The following is a 19584-nucleotide window of genomic DNA, read 5'->3' as shown; positions in this document are numbered from 1 at the left end:
CTCACCAGTGCCGAGTAGAGCAGGACAATTACTTCCCATGTCTTACATGCTACACTCCTGTTTATACATCCCAAAAAGAGAAAGAAAAATCTCATGTTTCAATTCCAAGGCTCAGCTTGAGCAAAAGGTAAAGACTGGAAGACCGGCAGTGAAAGGAGAAGTCCCAGTTCCAAAAATTCCCCACTCGACAAGAAGTACAGAGAAAAGTAATCAGTGGAGGAAAGGAGGAGCAGAAGGAAAATGCTCTTCATTTATGAAGATGAATAATCATTTTCCTGCCAGTGCATGTCAACAGTAAAATCTGAGATGCAAGGTCTACTAGAAAGAACTAATACAAAAAACCCACCAGTGGTAACATTGGTAGATTTGAAATGTGAAAAACGAACAAACGGGGTTGGGTTACAAACCTCAAAAGCATAAGTCAAGACCATAGAGCACTAACTCACCCAAGCAGATGTGCAATCTCAGAGCAGCAATTGAGTTACCATTCAGAAGGTCTCATACTTGAGTGTGTAGAAGATTGGGCTCTGAGAATGCTGCTTAGAAGTGGCAGAAAACTTGGGAGGGACTAAGAATATTCAGTTTCCCTGGCTAAACAGATGACTCCGACCCATAAGAATTCCTGGAGAAATGGTTGCTCGGGGCCCTTCAGTTAGATGTGGAAAGTGACCAGTTGTTACAAAAAGCGGGGGTGGGGGAGGGTGGGAAGAAAGTTGGTGGTGGAAACCATAGGCACAAGCTTGAATTTAGTAAAGTCCTGATTTCAGAGCTAGAAAAATATACCTGTGCAGCCAGAATGAAGCAAGGCGTGAAATGCAAAGAAAAAACCATTTCATTCTTTTCTTCCCTGAGTTATCTCTTATACCTTTCAATGTGATCAATGGGGCAGAGGTGAGGGAGGCATGGGAAGGGAGAAGATGAAGGGTCTAGAGTGAATGACTGAAGGGAACAGAGAAAGAGGGGGATGAAGGAACATGATGCCATCTTACTTCTGAATGGCTTCCAATAGAGTTAGTGGGGGCAAGGCATTTAACTGATTTTAAGATGGAGCTGGATAAATTTAAGAACAGGGTTATGTGATGTGGTTGCCTGCGACAGCAGGGGACTGGACTTAATGTTTCATCCAGTCCTATGTTCTTAGATTCTAAGGCCAGAAGGGCCCACTGTGACCATCTAGTCTGACCTCCTGTATAGCATAGGGCAGAGAACTGCCCCCAAATAATTCGTAGAGCAGATATTCTAGAAAAACATCCAATCTGGGTTAAAAAATGGCCAGTGATGGAGAATCTACCACCATCCTTGGTAAATTGTTCCAGTGGCTATTTATCCTCCCTGATAAAGAAAATTGTGCTTTATTTCTAGTCTGAATTTGTCTAGCTTCAGCTTCCAGCTATTGGCTCTGATTATGCCCTTCTCTGCTAGACTGAGGAACTCATTCTTTTGTTCCACATGTAGATACTTATAAACTGTGATTAAGTCACCCCTTAGCCTTCTTCTCTCTGTTAAGATAAACAGATTGGGTTCCATGAGTCAACCCTTTAATCATTCTCATGGCTCTTCTCTTGACCTTCTCCGATTTACCGACATCCTTCTTGAATTGTGGACACTAGAACCGGACACAGGATTCTGGTAGAGGTTGCGTCAGTGCCAAGTACAGAGGTAAAATAACCTCTACTCCTACCAGAGACTTCCCTGTTCATGCATTCAAGGATTGCATTGGTCCTTTTGGCCACAGCTTCACACTGGGAGCTCATGTTCAGCTGATTATCTACCATGACCCCCAAATCTTTTCAAAGCCACTGCTTCTCAGGCTAGAGTCCCTCATCCTGTAAGTACGGCCTGTATTTTTGATCAAAGAGGTATAACTTTACATTTGGCCATATTAAAACACATATTGTTTCTTGTGCCCAGCTTACCAAGAGATCTAGAATGCTCTTCATTAGTGACCTGTCCTCTTCGTTTTATTGACCACGCCCCAATTTTTGTGTCATCTGCAGATTTTATCTGTGATGATTTTATGTTTTCTTCCAGGTCATTGATAAAACTGTTCAATAGAAGAGGGCCAAGAACGGATCCTTGTGCGAGCCCTCTAGAAGCACTCCTGCTTGATGGTGATTCCCCATTTACAATTACATTTTGAGACCAGTCAGCTAGTTTTTATTCCATTTAATGTGTGCCATGTTAAGTTTGTATTGCTATATTCTTGTGTCCTGAGTGGTTGCCCCCCATTACTTCTCCTTAGCTGAATTTTTTGAATCCATAAAGAATGATTTTGTAGACTCTGGAGATGGAAAGACCCTGGATGAACTCTAATAGGCCATATTCCTGCCACCATTGCAAGGATGTTTCCTTTTGCACAGTTACAAAAGTTTGTCCAATCAGGTTATAAATGCGCCCAGCAATGAGGTTCCACCGCTTCCCCAGGGAGTATTCAACAGGAAGATGGATCTCATGCTCTGGAAGTTTTCCCAGATAGTCAGCTCAGGGGCATAACAGCATTTGGATGCCCTCTGCGCTTCCAAGCACAAAATGCAAAATTCTGCCTTCCTTCCCATGCCTTCTTCTTTTGCCACCCACTTCATCCGTACTTCTGTTGGTTGGTCTCTATTATTATATTCTCCTTTGTTTGCTTGCACTTGTTACTCGAAAGATCTCTGAGAAGATTCCCTACATTTTCCCCACCTTCATTTCTCTTCCCAGATCCCTGAACTGGTCATACTGATTTGAGCAAACAACATTTGCAAGCATTTGCTCCATCAGAAACTGAATTTGCTTTACCTGCTTCCCTGCCTTTTTTATTCCCTTTCAGTTGATGTTCTAGCAAATGAGATTGCAGAAAAGAATGTTTATGGAAACAGCAAATTTTAATCTAACATAAGACATGTTGCTGTAGTGCCTTTGGTGGGCTTCCCATGAAGTCCCAGTTGGATATAAAAGCTACCTTCTCCCGGTGTAACTATTGAAGGGTGATGGTAGTACTGTTCGCTGCTCTTCCACAAGAGTCCATCCCTCCTCCTACTCAGCTGGTGCAGATGCTACAAATCTGAGGTTTGGATAGCTCCTATTGGATAGCCAAGCTCTGCTTCCCTGACTCTCACAAGTAGCCCCATTGACTTCAATGGGGAGACCATGTAAGGAAATCAAGCAGGATTTGGCCTGACGTGTACTGTCAGTCTAAGATTGTCAGAGACCTAAGGGAGTTAGGCACCCAAATTCCATTTAAATTCAATGGGATTTGGAAGCCTAAGTTGCTTAGGCTCTTTAAAAGTCATTAACTTAAGGGACAATTTTGTTTACATTCCTTTTTCTTAGTTTGGAAGGTAAGTGGAACCCCAAGAGGATGGCGAGCAGGTTGGTACTGGAGGACTCTTTTAGTGCCACTACTTAAAGCATTTCTAAAACTGATAGAGGGACTTTTCATCTTTCTGCTGGAAAATTACCGAGAACAAGCAAGCCTTTAATGCGAGCCCCAGGTCCCTCCTGGGGAGAGCCTGATAAAAAGTGACATGCCTTTTTGGAAATACCTTGTGGTGAACATGTCAGGAATTCTACTAAAGATAGTGCCTGAGTTGAGAGACTGGCTGAAAAAAGTCTTTGGAATGGAGTCTGAAAGCAGTTGGTACATATCATGGAATTCTATTGTATGTGGTTTTATAGATTCCTCCTCTCCACCCCCACCCTGCCGATAATGTTAGAAACTGTTAGTTGGGTTTCACTTATACAGACTGTTGAGCACTTACTTCATTTCAGAGGTTGCTGAACATAGATGTTTCTAGCTATGAGATCACCTTATAGGCTTGTACAAACCATTGCGGATGTTCTGAGCCACATAACTTCTGGAGTGATGCTGAAGTCATTTCAGTTAGGCCACCTTCTTTCTCCCCCACCTAACCTGAAAAATTGCCAGTACAAAGGGGAAACTTGTTTTAGGAACTCCACTAGAAAGCTTAATATTTACTTCTCAGTTACCTCGAAAGGCTGCAAGCCAGTGTGCAAAGAGGAGAATCCTGTGTTGGGCATTTAAAATATGTGACCTGGTCTTGAACACTTCCTAGCCTGTGAGGTGTGCAGGTTGTGCTGTGTGCATTACGGTCTTGACTTGACCTACGACCTTCAGGTCACAAGAGTACAGGGACTGATAACCTATCCATTCCTTGGACAGAGTCCCAACTCAATTTTGACATTTGTTGGTAATGTGAAAAAGCACCCGAAAATCTTGGTGCCTCCATTGACGTAACCCTGAATGTAGACTTGGCTAGGGCGGTGGAAGAATTCTTTTGTCAACCTAGCTACCGCTTCTCAGAGAGGTGGATTAACTACATTGATGGAAAAAACCCATCCATTGCTGTAGGAAGTGTCTATGCTACAGTGGCACAGCTGCACTGCGGTAGCTGTAGCAGCTGTAGTGTAGACATGGCCTACCCGTGACGGACATGAGTGCATGTCAGGCACACAAAAGGGAGAAGAGAAGGACAAGGCTGATGATAGTGTCTTTCAGTTATGCTGTAAGGCATGTGCACACCTGATGGGTCCATTATATGTATTTATTTCTGTTCTCCTTATAGACGAGATGGGAGTTTTTAGGCAGGGATGAATAATTTGAGGGACTTGGTGGACAAGTTTGGAGTGGATATTCCATGCATATAACACAACATAGGCTCTTATGTTTGCACATTTGTCCCTCAGTCTGCAGAATTCTCCCGCCCATGCCCACACTCTTTCACTTCCCTGCAAGAGAATATAACTTTCGCAGTTTCTTCTAATTATCAGCACCCTCTAGTGTGCTAGTCTGTGCAGACACCATTTCCACTAAGAGGATTATTTTTCCCCTTCAATTTACAGCTATCCTACATATCTCCCCAGCTTTAGTGCTAGCACCTATGCGACTAACAGTGCTGTAAAAGACCAAATGAGCAATTGGATAGGAAGGGCCTGATTCTCCTTTCTGTGTAATACTGGTGCAACTCCAGTGACTTCAGTGGTGACTTCTGATTTGTCCTAGCGTAAGTGAAGGAAGAATCAATCCCCAAAATTTGAAATGTAACATTCAGTTTCAACAAATACAATGACAGAATCCTATGAATAACTGACTAATTGACCATTTAATTCCTAGGTCACATAATGGGCTTTTTTATTTGTTTGTTTCAGTAATTTGGGTTGTTTTGTCTTAGATTGTAAATTTCTTGGGTCAGGGATGATAGGCCCCCATGTTTGTACAGCACTAGAGCACAGTGTTAAATGAAGTGTAGCTAAGGCCATAAGGGACCACCATGATCATCTAGTCTGACCTACTGTATAGCACAGGCCAGAGAACTTCCCCACATTAATTTCTCTTCATACTAGAGCAGATCTTTTTGGAAAAAACATGCAATCGTGATTTAAAAGTTGCTGGTGATGGAGATTCCACCATGGCCCTTGTTGTTTCAGTGGATAATTACCCTCACTGTTAAAAATCTGCACCTTATTTCTAGGCTGAATTTGTCTAGCTTCAACTTCCAGCCACTGGATCTTGTTATACCTTCTTCTGCTAGACTGAAGAGCCCCTTATCAAGTTTTTGTTCCCCATGTAGATATTTATAAACTGTGATGGTCACTCCTTCTCTTTGTTAAGCTAAATAGATTGAGCTCCTTGTGTCTGTCATTATAAGGCAGGTCTTCCAACCCTTTAATCCTTCTCAAGGCTCTTCTCTGAACGTTCTCCAATTTATCAGTGTTCACTTGTGGACACCAGAACTGGACACACTATTCCAGCAGTGCCAAATACAGAGGTAATAGAACCTTCCTACTCCAATTTGAGATTTCCCTATTTATACATCCAAGGATTGCATTAATGGACTGTTTCACCAAGTGACCAGTACTGATTCTCTGGTCCCATGCTAGTGGACTTGTGCAGCTACTCATAGACTTTAAAGGCTAGAAGGTACCATCATGATCATTTAGTCTGTCCTCCTGCACATTGCAGGCCACAAAACCTCACCCACCCACTCCTGTGATAGACCCTTAACCCATGGCTGAGTTACTGAAGTCCTCAAATCATGATATAAAGACTTCAAGTTGCAGAGAATCCACCGTTTACTTTAGTTTAAACCTGCAAGTGACCTGAGCCCCATGCGGCAGGGGAAGACAAAACCTCCCAGAGTCTCTGCCAATTTGACATGGGGGAAAATTCCTATCTGACCCCAAATATGGTGATCAGTTAGACCCTGAGTATGTGAACAAGACCTACCAGCCAGACACCTCCCTGTCTAGTGCCCCATCTCCAGCTGTTGGGGATATTTGCTGCTAGCAGTCACAGATTGGCTACATGCCATTGTAGGCAGTCCAATCATACCATCCCCTCCATAAACTTATCAAGCTCAGTCTTGAAGCCAGTTAGGTTTTTGCCCCCACCTTTGAAAGGCTGTTCCAGAACTTCACTCCTCTGATGGTTAGAAGCCTTCATCGAATTACAAACCTAAACTTGTTTATGACTCTTCAGGATTAGGGTCCTTCAGGGAACTCCTTTAAGGTCATCTGGAAACTGAGCAGTTCATAACATCTATCTCTTAGTAATCAAACATAACTTTGTTAATAGAATATATTCCAGAATCAATCACATACAGACCAGATATTGCCTTTAGGAATACGGACATTGTTCTCTATATGGACAGCAGAAACTGCTGCCTCTGTGCTGGATACTATATTGGTTTTAATAGGAACAGCATGGATGCTGCTCTTCCATCAGATTGCTTACATTTGGCTGCACTTCTCTCTCTCAGGTGCTTGGCTGCTGAGGGTCTCACGGGTATGCCTGACCTTGGCATGCACAGGGTCTAAGTGAACCCCATATGTGGGGATGGGAAGGAATTTCCCCCAGGTCAGATTGGGAGTGACCCTGGGGTTTTTTCACTTTTCTCTGCAGTGTGAGACGCAGGTCACTTGCCAGGATCATTTGGGCACATCTCAGTTAATCCATTCCTGCCATTGCAGGGACCTGGGGCATTGGTGCACCTCGGTCCCTCCTATTCTTTGACTGTGGCACATACTAGTTTAGTCTGTAATATCTGGGTCTAATTTTGGTTCTTGGGTGTAATGTGCAGGTACTGGGTGGTGCTGGTGGTCTGTGATATGCAGGAGGTCAGACTAGATGATCTGGAGGTTCCTTATGGTGTTACATTCTATGACTCTGACTTCCAAGTGAATTTCCTGGCAAAACACATTCAAAATTAAACACATACAATTAAAAATATGCTGCAGTTATATTTTATGCAAACCAGCTCCCATTAATTCACTGCTAAAATAGAGAAATCAAGCACTTGGGTCCAAGATTTTTAGAATTTTGCATGCACAATGCAAAAATGCTCATGCATTTGTTGCAGTCATGATCACTGCGTGTGCAAATGGCCAGGTAAACATCCAACTGGTACTGTGCCTGCACAGGTTTTGCACTTGTATGTACTGTTGTGTGGTAAAAGCACGTGCTAATCCTACATGCACATTTTTGAAATCCTGGTCCCATGGAAGTCAATAAGTGTTTGGCCATTGGCTTCAGTGAGGCCAGGATTTCAACCCAGGACACTATCTCAAATCAGAAACCTACATAGGAACTTTAATTTTGGTAATGTGACCCTTGGAGAGAGACAGGGAGAACCAAAGAATGAGAATGGGAAAGATGGAAAATGCACAACTTAGCAACTATTCTTTTTACAGCACTTACGGAGCTCTTGTTTGCTAGGATAACGAATATCACAGAGTTGGTCATGTTGCTTACATCACCGTAGACCCTTGTTAACTTTTCTCTTTTCTGATTTGAACTGCCAGGGTTTGACCGACAGCATTAAATAAAGAGAGAGCTGAGCTCTACAGCTTAGATGGTGTCTAAGGACCAAGAGATTTCCGATCTAATTTTTGCAAGGCGTAGAGCTGCTCCTGTGAGATGCCCAGTGGGGAATCAGGTCCTCACCACCTCTTTGATGCCCTTAAGCCCTTGAAATATTCCACGTCATTGTCCCTGGTATCTCCAGCCCTCCTCACCAGCACTCAATATCAGCCAGGCCTAAGGACGCAGTGCTGTCCAATTTTGTAGCAAGGGTCTGGGAGCTGAAACTCCAGAAGTGCCAAATCACACCTTGGAATTACTAAGATAACAGGCTGTGACAGGGCAAGGCCAGATGGCTATAGAAAAGTAGTGGGAGATAGATATATTAGCTCCAGGTTAAACAGATCCCTGGTACCAGGATAAGTTAAATGGCAGCTGCTCCAGGTCAATTAAGACACCTGGGGTCAATTAAGAACTTTCCAGAAGGCAGGGAGAATGCTAGGTTGATAGGGACACCTGAAGCCAATCAGGGGCTGGCTGAAACTAGTTAAAAGCCCCCCAGTTAGTCAGGTGGGTGTAGATGTCAGGAGCTGTGGGAGGAAGTTGCACTGTTAGAGAGACTGAGCAGTATACACCATATCAGGCACAAGGAAGGAGGCCCTGAGGTAAGGGTGAAGTGGATTTTGAGGAATTGGGGTCTGCTGTGGGGAAGTAGCCCAGGGAATTGTACACATCCTGTTTCTAAAAAGTCAGCTACCATAGCTGATACTGTTAGGGTCCCTAGGCTGGAGCCTGGAGTAGAGGGTGGGCCTGGGCTCCCCCCTTTGCCCCTGCCCCCTGATTAATCACTGAGACTGGGAGATAACAGAGACTGTGCAAGGGAGGATAGCTTCTCCTCATCTCCCTTGCTGGCTTATGATGAAAATGGCTCAGTAGAGTGTCACCCTTGTCTCTAGAGAGGGAAGGGTTACTTGGAGGGTCACAGTGAGCCTCTGAGGCTAGTGAAAATCTTCAAGGAAATGTGGGACCCATGGAGACAAGAAAAGAGCTTTGTCACAAGGCATAGCTTGAGAGAGACCTGGTCAGGTGTTAATTAAAAGGCCTAAAGATGAGCATAGCAGAGCCTGCCAGTCGTCAAAAGTTGCCCCCAGGAAATTAAAATTGTATGTTGCGGTTTACCTGGCATATGCCCTGCTGACAGCAGTGGAGTTCTGAGGGAGCCAGTGCTGTTTTCAAAGACAGTTGAGTTAAATTCTGTGAGGAAAGTCTGGCCATCCTTTTCACATAAATGGGAAATATAAGTTGCCTAAAGCATGATGTATATTACAGACACTGGATTACATTTAATGTTCTCTATTTGAACTCAGAGTCTGTAATTACCCACTGATGGGTTACAGCAGGATTTGGGAGAAGACTGCGTAAGTTTAATACTGAACATCTCTTCCACATACACTGTGAGGATTGGGTAGATGTTTACTAGGTGTATGTTGGGTGAGGAGTGTGCTTTGCATCGCCACCATTTTAGAAGGCATTACTTAAGGACAGTGGTAGTCAACCTTGCAGAAGTGCAGAGTCCTACCCTAAAATTTTGGCATCAAATGCCATCAGTCATCCCGCTGCAAAGTAACATCCTGCAGCATTTGCAGTATGACATTGCTTCGTTGTAACATGGCATCATGTATTGATGAAGTCCTTTAACACATGGGTTCCACAGCCTGAGGATTGCAGCCCTAATGTGGGGTGTGAACAGGTCTAGCAGGTGGCAACCACCCTCCTTTTCTTTATGCCCTTCTGTGGTAACAGGGTCATGATATGAAAGAGGTGGCCTGACACAGACGTTGCAACAGCACATCAAGGCATCGTCCATGACTGTAGCTCATAACTTGCCTCTCCTCTTTACCCATGCTCCTGCCTCTCTGACTGCTGGAAGCCAAGCTAAACTACTTCTTCCCAAGCTGCTTGGAGAGCTATCACCCAGCCACCCAGATCCATCTGCATAGTGCTTCCTGCATTGTTTCTTGTGCATCAGGAAGTGGGGAGAACCTTCCTGTGATTAGTGCTCTCCTTGATCTGCTGGAGATTAGGCAGGATGAAAGGAGCTCTCATCAAACTGGTGGGCTACGTATATTGTCCTAAAAACCAGTGTGTGGCTCTAGAGTCAAAGGTTGAGTGCTGCTGTTATAGGATCTCCCACAACAAAGGATGTTTGATTTTCCCCTTTTAAAATGGTGGCCGTGGAGTATATTATGAACTATTTCTTAATTTATAAAGCACCTTTCCTGGGACTCCTTCCTTCTGCTTTATGCCTGTTGTGGAGTTGTTTATATATTGTACATTGTAGGTGGGGTGTGGTTTCATTTATGCATGCTGCCCATTTATGATTGTTTTTGGTGAAGGTACCTAGATGCTTTTGGGCAACCTCTAGGTGCCTGAAATATATGATGTGTTTTTATCAAGGCTCTTCAGTGCAACACCAAATATAAACAACTGTAAATTAAACATGTCTGGATAAGACCTTATAAGGTGGATCTTAAAGAGATCCAGGCAACTTAGTTAGGGCTAAAATTTCAGTTTTGTAACTGACGTTGTTTGCCATTGAGCAGGCAATGGGTATGCAAATCCTGGTGTCTTGCTGCTGTGCGAGCTACAGGTGTTAACAGTAAATCTGGTTTAGAATGCAGAGAATGACAGCTGGAGCATGACCACACATTCAGATGGGTTACAGAACTGGATGTGTGTGTTTTTCATATCTCGGTTGGTTTTGGTATTAGCTTAGTTCTCTAGGCCTATGTTGGTGGTTGTTTGAGCTATTTAATTTCAGTGACTACAGAATGAGCGTTCCTTCCATGCAGCTTTTGTGGTTCTCCACAGCCTCTTCTCCACCAGGTTTAAAGTATGATTTTTAGGATCTTTTATGGGGAACTTGTCACCTTACTCATACCACAAGTAGATTTTGTTGAATTTCTGTGCAAAAAGCCCTACAGGACTAGTCTTAGTGCAGCTAAACCTATTTAGTCCCAAATCCTGGGCCTTTTGAAACTTAACAGCCAAGCTCCCATTCATTAATGTACCTGTAGCTACTTACACTTACCCACTAGAGCAGGGAAAAAAATGTCAAGAAAGATTTGTGAAATTCATGCAGCTGAGTACCATTAATTTTATTCAATATTTGCAAGCATCGTATCGTCAACCTCATGTATCCAAAAATCATTAGATTTCAAAAATAATAAATGTGGGGCTTTTTTATTTGTTTCCTGGATTTTGAAATTTTCAGATTGACATTTTCCAGCTTTTCTCTGCGACCACAGGAGCTAGAAACTTACTTATTTCTTTTTTAAGTGAAAGCAGAGAGTCTCACATAATCACTTGATTCCAGGAGCTGGGTGTCACAGGCTCATCTGAGCCAATGGAGCATCTAGTGAAACAAGCTCACCAAGTCTTACAGAAGTCAAATTAATAGTCAACTCAGGATAGTCCACCTGGGCCTTACATTCCTCAAAGTAAACAAAACTCATTCACTGACTCAAACAAAAAAGTGCAGAATTATCCCAAGAGGCCTGGTCAGGGGCTAAGTTAAGGAGCAATCCTTTCTCCTCTATCCTTGCTTCACCCAGAACCTTTTATACAACCTGCTGGGCCTTGATTGGCTTCTGCCTGTTCCAGCCTTTCTAGCCAGTGGAGGACGATACTTATTGGTTGTACCTGCAGCTGATTCTTCTTTATTCTCCATGAACCTCTGTATTGGCCACAAGAATGATTACAGAAAGCTAAAATCTTACAAATATGTGTCCAGACACCCATCACAAAATGTTTTTGATTTCCTTCCCCTGTTAATAAAACTTTCAGGTGCTGAATCAGGGAGCAGAAATAGTAGCATACAAGTTAGGTGAATAGTCACATACCATGAATTTGGAGTACTCAAAGACCTAGTTGAAAGAAATTGTTTGTGACCAATCCAGATCTGAAATATGCTCTTGCAGGGAGTGTCCATCAAATACCTTTGAATAAAAATTAATGTGTAGAATTCAAAGTATATGCATGAATAATTATCCCAGCTTTACCTGCAAGCAGTGTTGTTCTGCTCTTCCATTTGTACTTGATATTGTCACCTGGTGGACTGAGGGAAGTGTGTGTTTTTCCTTGGGACTTGGGGACATTTAACTTGCCTCCATCATCTCCTTAAATGTTTGTCACTGCTCATTTTCTTATGGCATGAAGTTAATGGGTTTGACCATCCCAATCTGTGCAGGGAAAAACCCCCGTTCAAAGCATTGAAGAAGGGGAGCACAACTTACTTCATACTGTTCCCAATAACTTCTTCAGCCATAAGTGGAATTTCATGAAGTAAATTGGTTCAAAAAATGGGAACCAGGCTATCGTCAACGCTGTAAATTAATTAAAAGTTAATGGAGGCAGCTATGATGTAAACGAATAACCCTGCTAAGTGAGAGACCAAGCAATCGCAGTCTATTTATTTTGTCCAAGAGGAAACTAAGAAGTGAATTGATCATGGTCTAAAAGTAACTACATGGGGAAGAGATTTCTGATGGTAGATAGCTCTTCAATCTGGTAGAGAAAGGTTTAATGAAAACCAATGGTTGGAAGCTGAAGCTAGACAAATTCAGACTAGAAATAAGGGTCACACTTTTAATAGTGAGGTTAATAACCAGTGGAACACCTTCTTGAGAGAGATGTTGGATTCTCTATCATTTGCATTCTTTAAATCAAGACTGGATAGCTTTCTAAAAGAGACGCTGTAGCTCTAAGAGATGTTATCGGCTTGATGCAGAAATGACTGTTTGAGATTTTGTGGCCTGTGTAATGCAGGTCATCAGATATGATGATCCCTTCTGGCCTTAATCTCTATGAATCTATACACAAACAGACTTGATGATCCTATTTTTCACAATAACCTTTCACAGTGCAAGTTCTCTATATACCTGCATTCTGGGGAGAGAATAGAGCTATTTCCCTTTAACTTGCATGCATGCTTTTTGGTGTATGATTCACTTCAAAGCAAAGATCAGTAAAAGAGAAGGTTTTTTGAGTTTGCAAAACCAGAGGTGCCTGGGATGCAAGTTCCAGTTTACTGGAACTCCCAAGTTTGAGAAACGTGAGGGGGCATTTGCCCCATTTCTAGTTGACATGAATCTCCATAGCCCCGTCACACTCCTCTGTCATCCATGCTCTTTGGGCTTTTCCCAGGCTTGAGATGAACATAGCCAGAGTCACAGTGCCTGCCACACTTGAGGAGAGGCCACTCCTGTAGCCCTTCCTCTAACTGAGCAGCTCAGGTGCACCTCCCCACCCCCCGGCACCGTCGCTCTCCTCAAAAGGATCCTTTACTTCTCCTCTGAATGGATGAATTGTAAGGCAGGTGTCTAAAACCTTTTCATTCTGTAAACCACCTCTTAACTGAATGTTTTAGACCTCCACTGCCATTCATGATTGCATAACTTCCTGATGACCACTACCACGATTGCTGCTGACATGCAGAACTAATGCTAGGGAAGTATTTCATGCATTTTGTTCTCTCTTTCTTCAAAAAGCGCAGAACACTTATTGCACTAAATGCAGTGCCTGCTCCACAGCTCTCCATTTATTCCCCCTCCCAGCTGTGCTGGTACTCTCTCTCTTTCCCTGCACACGTTTCTATGTCTACGGCTACACTGCACAGCTCCTGTGGCAGCGTCTGGGGTATGTGTGGCTACGTGCTGCAGTGAAAAGCAGGCTGCACCCACACTGCAGCATGTAGCTACCTGTGTCGGAGAAAGGCTTCAGCAGCGGGGAAGCTCTCAGAACCCTTCCCTGCTGCCTCCCTGCTCCCAGAGTCTTTCCTCGCCACTGGCGCTTTCCCTGCAGTGGGTGAATACTCCAGCAGCTGGATGCTGCATTGCTAAAAATAGCAGGGTAGACATGGGAGGTGCTGCTGGGGCGTGTACAGAGCTGTGTAGGATCTATACCCAGATCCTTAACCAGAGGGTTCTGGCATGTCTCTACTTGCCTAAGCAGTGCCTCACCGTCTACACTGCTATTTATACCCATGTCATGTATGTATTCTACATGCTGCCGAAAGGAGTCTGCAGTGTATACGTACCTTTTGCCACCTGCTCCGTTTCCCTTCCTTTCCTCCTGCACATGTTTTCTTGCGCCCCTGGATATACTGGATCAACTCCAAGATAATCTTTAGACTTTTCTGTACATCAGTATATGTCTCTGTTAGTGTTGTTACTCTGCCTGTTTTCATTTGTATATAATAACCTTCAATAAAGAAAGCATTTAAAAAACCCCAACAGTCTAGGATTATTTAGCTTGGCAAGACGAAAGAGAGGAAATATAACAGGTCTGTAAAATGATGACTGGCTACTCCCGGGGGAATTCTGCACCAAAAAATTCTGCACACAACATTTTAAAATTCTGCAAAATTCTGCTTATTTTATTTGTCAAAACAACACAATATAATCATGCTGGTTTCAATTATTTTGTTTATTTATTTAAACTACAATTCAGTGGATGGAGAATGGGAGTGGGGAGCATTGGAGGAAATCCCCAACCCCCTCTGTCTAATAGTAATGTGGCTAGAACTGACCCTTTACTTCTAGTTATTAGTCAACAAAATATATGCAGCCATATGCTCAGTGTCACATCATAGGCAACTGAAGAACAAGTGAGGGCTGGGGACTCGAACTCACAATTTATATTGCAAAAAGAAAAGGAGTACTTGTGGCACCTTAGAGACTAACAAATTCATTTGAGCATAAGCTTCCGTGAGCTACAGCTCACTTCATCGGATGCATTCAGTGTATTCACGAAAGCTTATGCTCAAATTTGTTAGTCTCTAAAGTGCCACAAGTACTCCTTTTCTTTTTGCGAATACAGACTAACACGGCTGTTACTCTGAGATTTATATTGGCTACTGACCATCTCCAGAAAGGTCAGTAGCAAGCAGTTCATGGAGCACATTTTGATAGGAAATTTTTTCAGTCCAAAAATTTAGACCAGTTCGAATCCCTAAAGCAACATAAGCATGTGTAAGGCCATACTGTCCTTGACAATAAGGCTCCTTCACACCACTCTGGCAACGTAAAGAAGCCTTACATTTTTTATACCTGTTTTATTCTGCAGGAGGAATTCACTAAGCAGGCAGGCTGCTACATTCTCCTCTGCCTGAGGGGACAGAACCTGCCCCAATCCTATCTCCTCAGAAAACACCCAAAGCCCTTGCCCTCCATGCCAAGCATGCTGCAATAGTGAGCAAGAGGGACAGAGTGTGTGTCTCTCGCTCTCTCTCACTCTCACAACTGCCCAGCCCCACCCCCGGACAGTGATTTACCTCTCTCCTGACTGCTCTGGGCGCCAAATTTACCTGCCTGCACTGCCGGGGAGGGGAGTATGACCGGTCTTGCAGCTTCCCTTTGCTTCCCCATCAGAAGTCATTTTTCTGTGGGGAAGCAAAGAAATCTGTGGGGGCCATGAATTCTGCGCACATGAGTGATGCAAAATTCCCCCAGGAGTAACTGGTATAATGAAGCCCATCTGATTCTTTATCTCTTATTGCTGTCCCATATCACAAGGATAGGCCACTCAGTGAAATTCAAAGGCAACCAATGTATATTTCAGAGTGGAAATACTTTATCTGCAACATATAATTAACAAGTGGAACTCACTGCTGCAGGATTTTAAGACAAATATAACCTACTGACTTTCTTTTAAAAGGTAAGATTTAAAATAATACATGTTCAAAGAGAACAGACTGCAGTTACAGCTGTTAAGACAAAAATTGCAAAGGTTGCTGATCCTCATGCTTAGGGCATAATATAATCCCTGGCTGTGGGTTGTTAAGAGCGAATGGTACAACCTTATCCAATTTTCCAGATGCATAGTTAATTTATTTCCCTCCTCTGAAGCATCCAGTAAAGGTCACACGCAGAGGCAGGTCTCATACTAGAAGTCAACCTGTCAGGTGTTCCACTTCTAGGGATTTGTAAAGATCTTTCCCAGTCATCTCTATTCTGTCATGCCTCCACCTGTGACCCCAGGAACTGATGCCCCTCCGACCTTAGCCGTTTGCAAAGGTAGAGTTTTCAGTGTAGGAGTCCTGTTTGGCTGTAATGTCAAATGGCAGAGTGACCACTTGTACCAGCACTTGTTTCCCCTGCTAGGACATGTTTCAGCCTTCCCCTCTTAGCAGCAGAAGAGCTAATGCACAGTACATCCCCAGATTGTACAGGCAGGCACATGAGCACCAGGAAATCGTCAGTGCACGCAGCTAGAGGGGAAGAGAATGACCCCCAGCCCATTTCCTTCTCCTTCGGTAGTCAAATAGTACAACTCTGAGCAGCAGAGGTGGTGAGATCAACAGCGTGTCTGTCAGCAGCAGCAAGGTAAAAGAAGATGTCATAGCAAAACGGTTAGCAGCAGCAATGGCAGAATGAGAAAAATCCATCGTGAGCTCCCGCTGCGCTATGTTCAGCCTGGCTTGCCGGTCCGGGAAGCAGAATAAAACCTCATCTCTTTTGTGCACCTGGAAATGCACAGAGCCTGCCTTCGTGCATGAGAAAAACAGGAGCTATTGGTCTGGAAATCTGCAGCAGATGTGGGGAAAAGATGGAAACTGGTGAGCCCGCCCTTCATCTGAAGTTAGGGGCCTGCTTCCTTCCCAGCATATTCAGCTGTGACAATCCACCTGTTTGCTTTTTTTAAGAAATAATGATGCTAATGATAAGTATTTAGACAAGGATCCAACCCCTGAGTCACTATATAGTAAATGCAGCTGCAGATCAGCTGCAACTCTTAGAGCCCCAGCAGAGGGAAACTCAACGGTATAACTTACCTTGCCCTTACAGAGGCAGGTTTTCACACTAGTCTGTCTCTCTTCACAGCTGTTCCTCCAAAACTGAAGAAACTGAAAAGCCCAAATGTTCATGTTGGGGAAAAGATTTCGCTGAAATGTGAGGCTACGGCAGGGAATCCCCAGCCCTCCTACAAGTGGTATAAAGATGGCAAAGAACTGAAGAAGAGCAAGGACATCCGAATAAAATACGGGAATGGCAAGTAAGTATAAAACTTGATTGCTTTGCACCGTAATAATTAACAAATGTCTGGTATAAATGTCATACATCAGACTGCCTCTTGTCAGCATTCAAGTAGCTGTATCTATTTATCGTGCACCCATATCCCCTTCTGCAGGGATGCTGCTGTCAGATTTCACAAGGTAAGTTGGTCTGGTTTGGTACTTGGACAGGAGACCACCAAAAAATTTCTACAGTGCTGTAGGTGGCATCCTGTTTTCAGAGTTAGTATTAACTGAGGTCCTGAGATGGTGTTTGAGAGCACTGTGCTGCTGGAAGAATGAAACTGACCACTTGCAATCATTTTTACAAGAGTAGCATTATGAACCGCAGTGTCCTGGGCAAATTCCATTTCTGATTTCCTAAATCTGACTTGCTGTTTCAATTGGATGTACTATTCCTCTTTACTTCCTGTCCTAAACTGTTGTGTACTATTGCAGAACCTTCTTGAGTAGGAGAAGGGCACCAGGGGTTCCACCTGTACAGCTCCTTTCCTGTGGGGAGAAGGATGGAGGAGTTTATGAAGGCTAGTGCTGAGAGCTCTCTTGCTGGGCTATTAAGCATCACAGAAGTCTGAGTCCCAGCGCTGGAGATTAGTAGGAGCATTGCCAGCAGACCGAGGGAAGTGATTATTCCCCTCCATTTGGCACTGGTGAGGCCACATCTGGAGTATTGCATCCAGTTTTTGTCCCCCCACTTCAGAAAGAATGTGGACAAATTGGAGAGTCCAGCAGGGGGCAAAAAAAATGATTAGGGGGTTGGGGCACATGACTTATGAGGAGAGGCTGAGGGAACTAAGATTGTTTACTCTGCAGAACAAAAGAGTGAGGGGGGGATTTGATAGCTGCTTTCAACTACCTGAAAGGGTGTTCCAAAGAGGATGGATCTAGACTGTTCTCAGTGGTAGCTGATGACAGAACAAGGAGTAATGGTCTCAAGTTGCAGTGGGGAAGGTCTAGGTTGGATATTAGGAAAACTTTTTCACTAGGAGGGTGGTGAAGCACTGGAATGCGTTACTTCGGGCGGTGGTGGAACCTCCTTCTTTTGAGGTTTTTAAGGTCAGGCTTGACAAAGCCCTGGCTGGGATGATTTAATTGGGGATTGGTCCTGCTTTGAGCAGGGGGTTGGACTAGATGACCTCCTGAGGTCCCTTCCAACCCTTATATTCTATGATTCTATGAAGGTGGGAATTAAATCCTTCCTGCCTTCCCTTAAAATTGCTGCTTCCTTCTCTTATCTAATCCTTTTCAATGCAAAGAGGAAACTGGCCTCTTGTTCTACCTCTTTTGTCCCCTACACGTACAGTAGCTAATTCAGAAGGTCCAGCAGCTGTTTTCTCCTAGTGTGGCTAAAGGTGATGATGAGAAAACCATCTTCCTAGTTCTGTAGCAGGGAAAGGGATGGGGTTCCCCAGGGGTCCCTTTGGACAACACTTGGTACATCTGGGATGAAGCTCTTTTAAAGGGGAGTCAGTGTTGAGCCAGCCAGGAGCAGGTGGAGTTGGGTAACCAGTGCGAGGATGTGTGTTGCACAGTCGGTGATGCTTGGCATCTCCGATCAACTCCAGGCGCTAGAAGCCTGAGCTGCTCTAAGGCCAGCATTGTCTATTGCATAGCACCAAGCAGGGTGAGAAGATGAAGATGTGGATCCTTCTCCAGTGAAGTGGCCACAGTGACATCCACCTTTCCGCCCAATAAGGGTTTAATGCTGCAGAAGGAAGGGTCATAGTTTCCTGCCCTATATAGATGGAGGCATACCCATGTCAGGAGATATATCAGCTGCCACTAAGGGTGATGGGCCTGGGGACCCTGCCCCCCATTTTGTGCTGCAGGAAAGAATTCTCCTGCCAGGCCACAGTTCTGTCATGTTAGCCTCTATCCCAGTGTCCTGGAGATGAGTTTTTCTATGGGTGGGAGCCCTGTGCCTCATCTGCAGTGTGTGTAAGTGATGCAGCCTGAGTCTTGTGAATCAGGTGCAAGGCACAATGTGGACCCAGCGCTTTAAGAAGGAACTGCTCCAGCCCACCTGTGCCCATTAACAGCCTTAATGGGCCCTGCCAGAGGACAGGTGTCCCCTATAAAGGGCAGCAGGAAGTTGCAAGTTCAGGAAGCTGTAATAGATAGTGAGGAAAAGTTCTTGCAAGGCAGATCCTGAGCTTGGGGGAGCTGCCCCAACTAGGAGGGCTGGAAGTAGCCTACTGAGGTAGGAAGAAGACCCTTATGCTAGGGGAATTTGGAAGTCAGAGCCTGAAGACTAAGCTCCAGCCAGGTAAAGCCTGGCAGTGGTGATTCAATTGGGACCCAACTCTGGGAATGAGGGCTGGCAATTCCCTACCAAATCATAGAATCATAGATGATTAGGGTTGGAAGGGACCTCAGGAGGTCCTCTAGTCCAACCCCCGGCTCAAAGCAGGACCAATCCCCAACTAAATCATCCCAGCCAGGGCTTTGTCAAGCCTGACCTTGAAAACCTCTAAGGAAGGAGATTCCACAACCTCCCTAAGTAACCCATTCCAGTGCTTCACCACCCTCCTAGTGAAAGTTTTTCATAACATCCAACCTAAACCTCCCCCACTGCAACTTGAGACCATTACTCATTGTTCTGTCATCAGATACCACTGAGAACAATCTAGATCCATCCTCTTTGGAACCCCCTTTCAGGTAGTTGAAAGCAGCTATCAAATCCCCGCTCATTCTTCTCTTCTGCAGACTAAAT

At 44.2% G+C, this 19584-nt stretch overlaps 1 protein-coding gene across 4 annotated transcripts in view; it reads left to right on the top strand.

Annotated features, from left to right (window-relative positions):
* Positions 1-19584, top strand: part of NRG2 (neuregulin 2) — a 303847-nt gene that overhangs the window by 167189 nt on the left and 117074 nt on the right. For all 4 annotated transcript variants that reach the window (XM_043552601.1, XM_043552600.1, XM_043552603.1 and 1 more), the window contains one exon: positions 16681-16852. In XM_043552601.1, coding sequence (XP_043408536.1) covers positions 16681-16852 — 172 coding nt within the window. The remainder of the gene's footprint in view (positions 1-16680; positions 16853-19584) is intronic.

The sequence above is a fragment of the Chelonia mydas genome, chromosome 8 (genome assembly GCF_015237465.2).
Source record: "Chelonia mydas isolate rCheMyd1 chromosome 8, rCheMyd1.pri.v2, whole genome shotgun sequence".
NCBI lineage: Eukaryota > Metazoa > Chordata > Testudines > Cheloniidae > Chelonia > Chelonia mydas.
The sequence above is the reverse complement of the archived record's forward strand: the minus strand, read 5'-3'. Positions and strand labels throughout refer to the sequence as shown.